The sequence below is a fragment of the Xyrauchen texanus genome, chromosome 26, assembly GCF_025860055.1.
Source record: "Xyrauchen texanus isolate HMW12.3.18 chromosome 26, RBS_HiC_50CHRs, whole genome shotgun sequence".
NCBI lineage: Eukaryota > Metazoa > Chordata > Actinopteri > Cypriniformes > Catostomidae > Xyrauchen > Xyrauchen texanus.
In genome coordinates this window covers 25,465,034-25,477,782 of record NC_068301.1, presented here as the reverse complement: position 1 = coordinate 25,477,782, position 12,749 = coordinate 25,465,034, and the positions used below count along the sequence as shown (strand labels likewise).

General features: G+C 34.9%; 1 protein-coding gene across 2 annotated transcripts; it reads left to right on the top strand.

Annotated features, from left to right (window-relative positions):
- The first annotated feature begins 3,311 nt into the window (after positions 1 to 3,311).
- LOC127619940 (V-type proton ATPase subunit C 1-A-like) lies at positions 3,312 to 11,647 on the top strand. 2 transcript variants are annotated; one of them, XM_052092974.1, is made up of 13 exons: positions 3,312 to 3,586; positions 3,964 to 4,103; positions 4,182 to 4,249; positions 5,926 to 6,011; positions 6,228 to 6,322; positions 6,419 to 6,510; positions 7,835 to 7,933; positions 8,082 to 8,150; positions 9,759 to 9,851; positions 10,110 to 10,203; positions 10,399 to 10,496; positions 10,612 to 10,735; positions 10,983 to 11,647. In XM_052092974.1, the coding sequence occupies exons 2-13, from the start codon at positions 3,972 to 3,974 to the stop codon at positions 11,076 to 11,078; spliced, it is 1,146 nt and encodes a 381-aa protein (XP_051948934.1). In that variant the 5' UTR covers positions 3,312 to 3,586; positions 3,964 to 3,971; the 3' UTR covers positions 11,079 to 11,647. The 2 variants fall into 2 exon arrangements, with proteins under 2 accessions (XP_051948934.1, XP_051948935.1); XM_052092975.1 differs by lacking the exon at positions 3,312 to 3,586 and having other exon boundaries at positions 4,025 to 4,103; positions 5,879 to 6,011.
- Positions 11,648 to 12,749: the final 1,102 nt, after the last annotated feature.

Below are 12,749 nucleotides of genomic sequence, written 5' to 3'. Positions count from 1 at the left end.
GATTAATATTCATGATCTAAATGTGCGGTTTAGTGGGCGTGGACAAATGTACTCGTGAGAGAATTATGTTCTTCATTACAAAACTCGTGAACAACGCTCTTCTAAACATGTATGGGCCGAGGTTTGTACTGCTTAACCTTTTGTCAAATTGGCAAATATCCTTTTCGAGGACGAACGTTTTAATTATTTAATCTAAAAGGGATAGTTCACCCAAAATTAAAATTAAATAATTGTTTACTCACCCCTGAGTTGTTCGTTTATAACACCATGACTTTCTGGTGCTCAGTGATGTCATACAATCAGTTTATGGTGACCTCTTCACGCTTCAAAATAACACAAAAGTAAAATAAATTATATTAGACTTATGATTGTTATAAAAGCATATGATACTATTTGTAGAGAAACAAAACGAAATCTAATGTATTATTTTATGACAATTTTCTCTGATAATTGGCCTCTGTGTGTGTTCATGACAGCAAAAGTTCACGCAGTGCACTCATGACATTGGACCGTTCAACCAAAACCTTGTATGTTTATCTAAAAACAGGTCTGCCACAGCGATGGTGACAACAGAACACAACACAGATGCACACAACAGAGAGCAGAACTTACTAAACATGACTAAATAGTTTTTAGTTGAAGAATTTATGCATTTCTATGCCCAGCCTTATTTAAAATAAATATATAATTTTTAAAGGCTGGGCATAGAAATCAATAAATTATTTGACTACAAACTAAATGCTTAGTATGCTTTTATAACAATTTTTTGAGACTTCTGAATTATAATTTTGTGTTGAAGCTTGAAGAGGTGGTCATCATAATCTGATTGTATGACATCACTGACCACACATTCTTTTTTTCACAATTTCTCCCTTTGTGTTAAGAAAAAGAAAGTCATATAGGCTTATAACAACACAGGGGTGAGTAAACAAGGACTGAATATACATTTTTGGTTGAACTAATGTCATGATCCTGCCATTTTGGTCAGGTTTTATACATTATGTGGCGAATATGGTATTCGACTGTGACATTGTGATTCGTTTCTTATTCGATTGTTTTATACATTATGTGGCAAATATGATATTCGACTGTGACAGTTTCCTCCACCTCTCCCTCAGGTTGTCCATGTGCTTTTGTTTTCCTCCTTTTGTTTGCCACAGGTACTGCTCAGCAGCAATCAGCATTGTCATGGCAGCTTGTGAATATTGGCAGCACTGCTCAATCTTCCCTTCCTCTTTATATTCTTTCCTTTGTCTCGTCTTCCCTATCAGATCGTTGTGTTTGCTCAACAGTTTTGTTACGTGGCCCATGTGAGTCCCTGTTAGTTCCTGTTCTTAGTTAGTTGTTATATGTTCCATCTTACCTTGTCTTTTCTGGATTTCTCGCCTGTTGGATTTTATGTTTGCATTTTTGTTTAGTTGGTTTTATGTTATATTTATTCACGTGCTTGTCTTTTTTTTTGTTTCCTTCCATCGTGAAGTGTATCTGTGTTTGGGTCCCTCTTTCTTCCATTCTTGACTACTAATCATTTAACCCTCAGAGACCCATGCATTGAAATTTCTACCAAAAGTGTTATGATACAGTACAGAGTGTCAGCTACTATGTGTGTGTGTTTTTTCTTTTAAAGGAATAATTGAATTCCTTTTAACAAATGTTGTAATTCCACTAAATTGGTCTCTGAAACCATTAATATTATCACAATAGCTGTTGGTAAGTTTTTATAATATTGAAATGGTCCTTGGTATGATAGTATACACATTCATACAAAACAATTCAATAAAGAGACTTTGAAAAGACAATCGACAGATCACAGATTCTTGAATGTACAGTAGAATTCAGATAATGAAAATTATGAGGTTTATGACAGTCAGCACTGCAGGGACAGAGCTGTAATAACAAACACATGAACAAACAAATAACATTGTATGGTGTAGATGTTTTTATAGCTGTTTGATGGGTAATGGGTCACATATGGTTTTGGATTCTAGCTTGTTTGCCAAAGAATTTCAGATAAGTCCCTGAACAGATTAAAAAGCTTAATTTCCAGACAAATAACTTATTACAAATCAGTACCAAACACAAGTGCATGCCCTACTCTGAAGGTATGTCTTGTTTGGTAAATTGTTACTTTAGTTGAATATCCTGATTCATTTGTATTAGAACATCTGAAAATCCAGTTCTAGTAAATTCGTAATAGTATTTTTCTAGTTGACTTTTGGCAATATAAAGTGAATAGTAAAGGTGGATCAATTCTGAGTCATTGTTTGATTGAATTGTGATATCTCTGGGAAAATACTTTGTTTATTCATTTAATTTTACCAACCCCTGTTCTACTCTTTTATGTTCAAATAACATGTACAAATATGCTGTAGTTAAGACACATATTATGCAATCTGCACCTATTTGGCGTGACCCTGCTGTTCCCCACTCCAAATCTTAAGGTGGCAGTACTTCCACTTTATCTTACAAAAGTTTTGAATGGAAAGACTTTTATTGTTTTAATTCGCAACAGGCACATGCAGCCTACAAACTGACAACAGTCAGGGTATCAACAAAGCATCATTTTGTAATCCTATAAGATATAAAAACTTGTGTTTTTCTGACCTAATTTTTGTGAATAAAGAATTTACCACAAATAATGAAATAATAATAATAATAATTACAAAATTAATATAAGACTTTCTAGTAATTCAGTCCATTGGCGGCCATTTTTGGAACGCTCCTGGGCAGCTATTTTTATGTAAAGAGCGGAATACATGTGCAGCTCCTATCAATTTGAATGGAGAAAGTCCGAAATCTCCAAAACGGTTCTTCAAGATTACGATAAAAGAACATATTTTAAATCAGCAGTAAATTCTGACAACACGTGTGTAATAAATGTTGCTTCTTTTACCTCAAATTACAATAAAAAAAAAAAAACGTATTTGAAGCGGAAGCGGATGCGCATTCTGGAGTTGATTGACAGGTGATGTCAGTATTTTTAAGGCATTAGGAAGTTCCGCCCTTCAGGTAAAACAGCCAATCTTTATCCGTTAACCGTTCCAATTTCTCCCATTCATTTTAATCGAAGTGGCCCGTTTCTGCTGTAGTTCCAAATAAAAGAGAAGGATATAGATTGAGGCATTGCTCCAAAAGGGGCTGGAGCTCCAAACCGAAATTAAAGATATAGGGAGCCCCTTACCTAACTCTTTCCCTAACCTTAGCCATGAGTGGAAGTGACGCCCCTTTTTGGAGTTAACCGCTCTCTTTTGGAGTAACCACATCCTATTATGGAGATTCCGCCCCCATTTGGAGGTCTCCGGCCTGTAGTTATACTTACTTGAAATAAAATGGGAAAGCAGATAGTTGCGCTATGTTTGCGCAGTTGAAGTCGCTAAGAAATGAGCAGTTAAAAATCCATTTTGCGCATCCTGAACGCACTGTCAACTAAACAAAAAACAACGTCCTCCGATCATCTGACTTGAAGTGTGACGCGTTCGAAGGGTTTGCGGCACATCAACTGAATTAACTCTGATGTCAACAATGTTTTGTTAAAACAGCATACATTTTAACGGATTATTTTGTAGTTTACTGAAGTGACAGATCGGTAAGTATTACCAAGGATTCGTTAATTTTTGTAATCGTGATAGGCGTAAAAATCTGGACATACGATATTTTCAGACCACTAAAAGCGTGTTTAACCCACTGCTTTTAATGTTTAATTTTTAGTCACGTATGGAATTTCAGTTGACACTACTGAGATTATAAATGGTGTAATCAATTTTATGTCCATGATGTCTTTCTTATCCGATAGCTTTGTGTTCTATTATTAAAGAATGACACGTGACCTGGAATGAAATCAAGAAGTGTGAAGTCTGATCAACCTTGAAAGGCCCTTTATAATTTATGAATTTTGGTTATGGTTTCTCATCTGTTGGCTTGGGTATCCACCAAATTTAAGGACCCTTTTCTTGATCATTTCAGTAGTCATCATGACAGAGTTCTGGTTGATCTCTGCTCCTGGAGAAAAGACCTGCCAGCAGACATGGGACAAGATGAGCATGGCCACAGCCCACATCAACAACCTGTCCACTAACCACAAGTTCAACATTCCTGACCTTAAAGTATGTTACTCTTACTTGTGTTTTCTGGTTTTTATTAACCACATAGCTCATCTGTCTCATGATTTTGTTTCTCAATAGGTTGGGACTCTGGATATCCTTGTAGGGCTGTCAGATGAGCTTGCCAAATTGGACGCTTTCGTCGAGAGGTTAATGTCTACTAGTAATAATTTTATTACAGGAAATCTGTTTTCATTTTCACCAAATACTATTTTTTGTGTTATATGTGTATTTAGGTATTTGTACTTATTTCAAATTCATTACCACTCTCATAATTCCCCTTGTGTTAAAGGGATATTCCGGGTTCAATAAAGGTTAAGCTCAATCAACAGCATGTGGAATTACATTGATTATCAAACAACATTTTTTTAAAAAGCACTTACTGCTTTTCTGTAAAAAAATTTAAAAATCTCAGTTACAGTGAGGCACTTACAATGGATGTGAATGGGGCCAGTTTTTGAATGTTAAAATACTTTTTCAAAGTTTAGCCACTAGACATAAACAATGAGGTAAAGGGGTAGACCATTATATCGGTTTTACCGATTAATCAGTGCCAATAGAACTATCGGTTATCAGCAAAATTCTATGGTGATATTTTTTTTTTTAGCATTTCGTAATATAAAATAAGAGTCCCTGTTGTGTTTCAGGCTTGTTTATACTTAAAATTCCTGCGCTATGCACCAAATCTTCATGTTTTGGTTAAACAATAAACTGCATCTGGGATTGTATTAATTTTGGATTCTTTGTCTTTGCCCACCATAATAAATAAAGAATAAGCCTTTTTTTTGTTTTTTTACATTCTTTGAATCGATTTTAAAAACTAACAACTGATTAATCGGTTATCTTTCTTTCCCACCACCTTAGTTATCGGTCGACCTCTAGTTAACATGATTTTGTGTGATAAAATCGCTTACTAACCCTTTTGTGTAAAATTATTATCAGTTATAAAAGTCTTATTTGCCATGATGATGATGTAATGTCAACAAACCCTAAAATGACCGTAAAATTACAATTTAACACATTGTTACAAATTAACAACTTTTCAGCTAAAATAATACAAGAGATATAACAGAAAAATTCATTTTAGTAGGGGGACCTGGGTAGCTCAGCGAGTATTGACGCTGACTACCACCCCTGGAGTCACAAGTTTGAATTCAGTGTGTGCTGAGTGACTCCAGCCAGGTCTCCTAAGCAATCAAATGGGCACGGTTGATAGGGAGGGAAGAGACACATGGGGTAACAACCTCATGGTCACGATTAGGGGTTCTCGCTCTCAATGGGGCGTATGGTAAGTTATGCATGGATCGCGGAGAGTAGCATGAGCCTCCATGTTGTCATACACAACGAGCCCCATGATAAAATGTATGGTTTGACTGTCTCAGAACCTAACCCCAACTGAGACTTGTCCTCCACCACCCGGACTGAGGTGAGTAACTGCGCCACCATGAGGACCTAAGTAGTGGGAATTGGGCATTCCAAATTGGGGAGAAAAGGGGATAAAATAATAATAATAAAAATAAATAAACTTAATTTTTTTTTTTAATAAGCTTCACATTTCTGCCCTTAAACCCTCCAGAAATTGGCCTCATTCAGGCCAAAGTGCTTCTCCTTTACATTGATTTTTGCTTTTTTTTTTTTTTTTAAGAAAAGGATGGACGAGTCAAAATTGTTTTTTGTGGTAATCAACACTATGCCACAAATGCTGTTGATTGAGATGAACTTGTATTGAACCTGGAATAAACCTTTATTGTAATCACATTATTTTTCTTTTTTTATAGTTAAATGTATATTGACCCCGTGCTGCTGATATTTTTTAATTTCTTACTGTAATGAGAAAAGTGGCCCAGTACATGGCTGATGTGTTAGAGGACACCCGAGATAAAGTTCAGGAGAATCTTTTAGCCAATGGAGGCAAGTAAACAATGAACCTCAATACATATTGATAGTAAACTCTTTTTCTCTTGATTATTATTAGCGTCACTATAAAGCATATTTAACAGGTAGTCATGTCAAATTATACTTAAAAAAGCACATGGAATCCCTCTTAAACCAATCAGTGGTATTTGAGTGTCCTAACAAGTGAGATGGTGTTTGGCAATATTTAAATGTATAATTATTTCCATACAGTTGATCTGGTCACATATATTACACGTTTCCAGTGGGATATGGCCAAGTATCCAATTAAACAGTCCCTTAAGAACATTTCAGAGATCATCTCCAAGGTTAGGATTGTTGAAATAATTTATCATTGTTTGTTGTGTGTAGAGACTAGAGAGAGGTTTTTATGTAATATCACACCTTGCTTCTCTTTATTACAGCAAGTGTCTCAGATTGACAATGATCTTAAAGTCAGAGCTTCATCTTATAATAGCCTTAAAGGCAACCTGCAGAGCCTGGAGAGAAAGAGTGTGTAAGTCGGAGGTTTTTAAATTTCCATTTTTGCAACATAATGAAACTCCTTTTAGTAAAGGATTACTTTGCTTTTGCAATCACAGTTATGCAATAAAGATTTCCTTTGTGAAAAGAAAATGTAAAGGGGAAGTGTCTGAAACAGATCTGTTAAATTAAGTATAAATCCTCAATTCATTTTTGGTTTTAAAGCTGAAGTATGTCATTTCTGCAACACTACGGTCCGTGTACATTTGCGCCCATTCTTTTTTACTTTTTAAACCCAAAAACGAAAAATGCAGATTCTTCTTTAATGGGTTTAACACTGATGGATAGAATAAGCAGATACAAACTCATTTCCTGTTGTCTATTTTATTTTCTATTTAAAAATTAATAAAGAGAAAGGGGAAAACGGCTTAATTTTCATTTTCTGTCATTGTTTAAAAAATGTATTTCTGGCTTGAAAATTTGATACGCACACTTGATCGCCACTGAAACGCCCCTTTTATCTGATTGCTGAACCTGCCATGTCTTCTGTAGTGCCTTAATCCTATCAGACAGAATTAGAGTTGGGATTGCAGCAAATTCTAATACATATGGCATGCATAGTTTACAGTTAGTGGTGGTTCAGGTCAATATTTAATGAAAACTGAGACAAATTTGCAGAGCGATCCCAACTCTTAATTCTAGCTGAAGGCAGTAGGATACAGAAGACAGGGCAAGTTGACCAATCAGATGAAAGGGGCGTTTCAGTGATGCTCACATGTGCGTATTAAATATTCAAAGTTTATTTGTTTTAAACACTGAAGGAAAACAAAAATTGAGCCTTTCCCCCGAATCTTGTTTATTCCTTTTTAAATAGAAAATGAAATGGTCAAGAGGAAATGAGCTTGTATCTGCTTATTTTATTTATCAGTGTTAAAACCAATAAAGAGAAAAAACAAATAGTATTTCATTTTGGGGTAAAAAAAGAAAAAAGAATGGACACAAAATTACACAGACTAGTGCCACCGAATGGAATTGCAAAAATAAACAATGTTTTCAAAACAGATTTTTGAATATGTCCCACATCTGCTGTTGGTCAAACAAAGAGACAATCCTGCTCCCAACACCATTGGTTGAGTAACATTGTTGGGACAGGTCTAAGTGAGTCTCTCAAAACAAACACAGGAAATGTATAGTGCCATAGAGAGAACATGTTTACAGTTTTTGAGAAAATTGACCTATGCATGGCTTACTTATAGTTGCGTCTGCATATTAAGCTGGGATAGAAGAAAGTATTTTAACACTGAAAAAGTTACATAAATCAATTTGAATGTATTACAATTAGATTTCTTGTCCACTAGAGGGAGTCTGATGTCTAGGAGTTTGGCTGATATTGTCAAGAAAGATGATTTTATTCTAGACTCTGAATACCTGACTACTCTACTTGTAGTTGTTCCGAAGTAAGTAAAAACAAAGTATTTGTATTAGCATTTTCTGTAATTTATGCTGAAGAAATTGCTTTTTTATTTTTCCTCATTGCATTAACTCAGTATACATTTTGGCTAAAATAATAAGCTAAAACCTTATTTGTTGCTTTATGGCCAAAAGGATGAGTTATGCTGACTGGCAGAAGACTTACGAAACTCTTGCTGAAATGGTTGTTCCAAGATCCACAGTGTAAGTAACATTCAGAGTCTCTCAAAAATGATTTGTCAAAAGTATTATGAGCGTTCTGTGTAGTTATTACATAACTACAATACATTATTTGAAACATGACATCATTATGCTATGTCACTGCTCTATTACATGTTACTGTATATACACATATACTTAAACACTATATTTTAAATAGGGAACATGGGGGCAAATGTAACACGCTAAACTTCAAATCACAAACAAGCTAGAGTTATGAACTAGCTTAACCGGCATTTTGGATTCGGTCCAGTATTTTTCTTCTGCTGCCTAAAGTGTTGATACCTTTGAAGATCTAGTTTATTTTTAAAATGTAGCTGCTTTACAGGGTAGCTGCCATACAAGATTTTATTCAAGTTAGCCTATGTAATGTAATAGATTATTTAATGAATGTCAATTGAATGAAGATCAATCTTATTATCACAACCTTCTCAATGTAAAGATTTTATAGGTACTGTTACTGTTGGCACATCAGTGTTTGTCATACAAAAGGATGCCAGGTAGATTTGTAATAGTTTGTGAGTTATAAATAATAATAAAAGTGACAATTATCATGCAGACATAATACAAAATAATTAATAATTCAGTAAAATTTCAGGAGAATATCTTAATTTTTACATTGAGTGCATTGTGTTGCTGAATGGCAAAAAATGAATGCATCTTAAAATGTAAGTAGTTGCTACAGTACAGGTGCAATGTGATGGGACTATAAAACAGTATCATACAGTAATAAGAAAAAGTATGTGGACCCTTTGGAATTAGATGTTTTTTGCATTAATTGGTCATAATGTCATGGACAATATGCCTGTTTAATGTTTTCCAAATAGTAGACTCATGAACAGAGATGTTAACCAGTTCCAATTGATTCCTTCTAGGCTTTAGCTGTCACTCTAGGTTTTAAAATGTTTTACCTCAAGAATTCTGTGGTGTGTTCTTTCAGTCATCTTGGCTGAACGGCCACTTCTAGGGAGAGTAGCCAGAGTACTAAATCGTCTCAGTTATTTCAGTTTGTCTAAACAAATAACTTTGTAACCATTTCCAGCTTTATGCAAAGCAACAATCCGTGATCATAGGTCTTCAGAGATCTATTTTGCGAGACATGGTGCACGTCGATAGAGGATGCTTGTGAAAAGCAAACACAAAATGTTTGAGTGCTTTTTATAAGTCAAAGTAGATCTAACCCACACCTCCAATCTCATTTTATTAATTGGATGCCAGGTTTGCCAACTCCTGACTCTAAATAGCTTTTGTTGATGTCATTAGCCTAGGGGTTCACATCCTTTTTCCAAACTACACTGTGAATGTTTGAATGATGTATTCAGTTTGTACAAGAACAATATAAGAATTTGTGTGTTATTATTTAAAACAGATTGTGTTTGTTCATTAAAACTTAGATTTAGATCAAACCAGATTTGAAATTTTTAAATGAATGCAGGTCATTCCAAAGGGTTCACATACTTTGTATTGCCAATGAGATGTGTGTTTTATTGTGTCCCTGTTAACTAAACTAGCAGTTTATTCTTGCATTCAGTTTAGTCAGAGAAAATGACTGTTCGTTGATCTTATAATGATTTTCATCTGCTCTCCTATTAGGCTTTTATTTGAGGACCAAGACAGTGGGTTGTTTAGTGTCACACTATTCAGGAAGGCTATTGATGACTTCAAACACAAAGCAAGAGAAAACAAGTGAGTCTCTTTAGTCTTTAGCCTTACAGCCTATTCTAACACAGTCAAATATAAAACAGATAATTCCATTAGGTTTTGGATTTATGCTTTGAGTACGTGAAATCTATTCTCAGATTGTGAAGAAGATACTGTTGTACAAAGCAAAGACGTATATCATATTGTGTTTGAATGTTTGTATGTTTTTGATGCTCATTGATGCTGCCTTTTTCAGTAGATATTGGGAAACTGACCCAGCATTACTGATTTTATTTTTTTCAGGTTCACAGTGCGTGAATTTCAGTACAATGAAGAGGAGATGAAAGCAGACAAAGAGGAGATGAATCGGCTCTCCACAGACAAGAAGAAGCAATTTGTATGCGTGCAGCTGCTTAAAATTGACTCACTATTGAATATTAAGATTCCTACACAATTATATTAATGAAGAACCTCAAAATCACTGGCAGCTTGAGAGGCACTGAGCCTTGATTAGCCTTGATTTTAAGTAATAGTTAAGAGAAAAGATACATTTTGATAAAATTGTACAATCTGATTTTGCACATCCACACAGGGGCCTTTGGTACGCTGGCTTAAAGTAAACTTCAGTGAGGCCTTTATCGCATGGATACACATCAAGGCACTTCGAGTTTTTACAGAGTCCGTCTTGAGGTACAGTTTGTCGATGTGTGCTGAAGAAAAACCACACATCTCATTCCCTATTGTATGTAAGATTGTGTAATGATGTGGGATTCAGAAAGATGACCTCCATATTTGTACCTAACAGATACGGGCTGCCCGTCAATTTCCAGGCCATGCTGTTGCAGCCCAGCAAGAAAAATATGAAGAAGCTGAGAGAAGTTTTGCAAGACCTTTACAAGCACTTGGACAGCAGTGCAAATATTATTGATGTGAGTGAGCTTTCTCTGACTTTGATTGAAAAATTGGTTGCAGACAGCAGGGAAAAACAATGCTAAAAGCAAATAAGAAAATGCAACTAGCCATATAAAAATATATACTTTTTTGCTAACATTTGTGTATGATAAATCTTTTTGGGACTGTGTTGGGTCACCACTCAATGTCCAATGTAAAATCTGGGTCCTGATTTACAGCCACCAAGACAACTTTGCTAATTACTTAACTTTTACTGCGTTATAGGCATCTATGGACATCCCAGGCCTGAATCTCAGCCAGCAGGAGTACTATCCATATGTTTACTACAAGATTGAATGCAACCTCCTAGACTTCAAATAGAATTAAAATGCACCATTCCATCCTGCCTTTGTGAGACACAAAGACTGGCCTCTATAATTTATTAATGACTTATTGTTTATTCTGTCTTTACCTTTTTACCTCTCTGCAGGTAACATTCTTTTACTGTTTCATTCCTTCATCATTCCTGCAGATGGCTGTTTGGCATTTGCTGTCACATCTGTTGTTTTATTGCTTGTTAAATTGCTTTTGCTTTAATATGTTTACAAATTAGGATTTGTTTTCCTTTTTTTTTTTTTATCTGTCCTTTTGAGGATGTGTGGTCCAATATTTAACACTGAGGCAGTAACATCACTACTCTTTCAGTAAGCCCATTGTGGTTGTTCATTTAATTATTGCTTTTGTTTTTAATTTTCTCAGCTTACTCTATGACATGCGCAGGTATTGCAGTGCTTATCTTTAATTATGTTGTCAAGAACCAATATGTTCATGTTTGTCTGTGTTTGTGCTTCTCATGTGGGATTACAATTATTTATATATTTTGATGGAAAAGAGAAATACATGGTCGCATGCTGGATAAAAAGACCAATCAGAGTTAATAAAATTATAGAACCTAAGTTTGCTATTAATTCATTTAATGGTCAAAGGTAAAGATCCATGTTAAAATCAAGATTTATTTGCACTTATCCTGAATAATTATTATCAAGAGGTAGCAATATTAATGAAATCCATCAATATAGCTCTCCACTCTGAGAGCTCTAAGTACATTGGTGTTATCACAGTGATGGTAATACCCCATAGTATTTATAGAAACCATGGTAAATACCATGGTGGTACTAAAAGGCCTACATGTAAAAAAAAATATAATAATGGAGTATCAGTGTACGTATATAAATATTTTACATTTATGCATTTAGCAGACGCTTTTATCCAAAGCGACTTAAAGTGCACTTATTACAGGGACAATCCCCCCGGAGCAATGTGGAGTTAAGTGCCTTGCTCAAGGGCCCAACAGTGGCGTCTTGGTGGTGCTGGGGCTTGAACCCCTGACCTTCTGGTCAGTAACCCTGAGCCTCAACCACTGAGCCACCAATAAATTTAATTTAAATTTAATTGTGTTAGTTTTTAGTGTATATAATAGAGCATTAAGCATTATCCCCATTCCGAGATTGTTTTCATGACAACTATGTACTATCCCAGTTCTCTTTACCTTAACGCAAATCTTTAATGCGAAAAACAATTATAATATTTGAATATTATACACCAAATCTTGCTTTTTTGCATTTTCATTAATTGTTTTAAAATTGGTTGAATGTGTGTGTGTGTTTGTATATATATATATATATATATATATATATATATATATATATATATATTGCATATACAAAATAAGTCTATTTTTAAGGCCATTAAGATTTTTTACATTGTGAGATTAGTTTCATGACAGTTCATGGCACATTTTTACCTCCCAAATTCAATTACAGCAATGTGAAAATGAATATTATTTAAATTAAGTGGTTATACATCATAGTAGGCCTAATACTCCCTTTCTATTAGGCGCTATTGACATCAACTCGATAAAACTCATCAGATTCATGTACATGTCGTCTTGCGACCGTGTGAGGAATAATAATAACATAATAGTAATACTCCTGGAGAAAATTACCACTCCAGTCACTCTCCATTTTAGAGTCTGACAGCAGCTGTCAATTA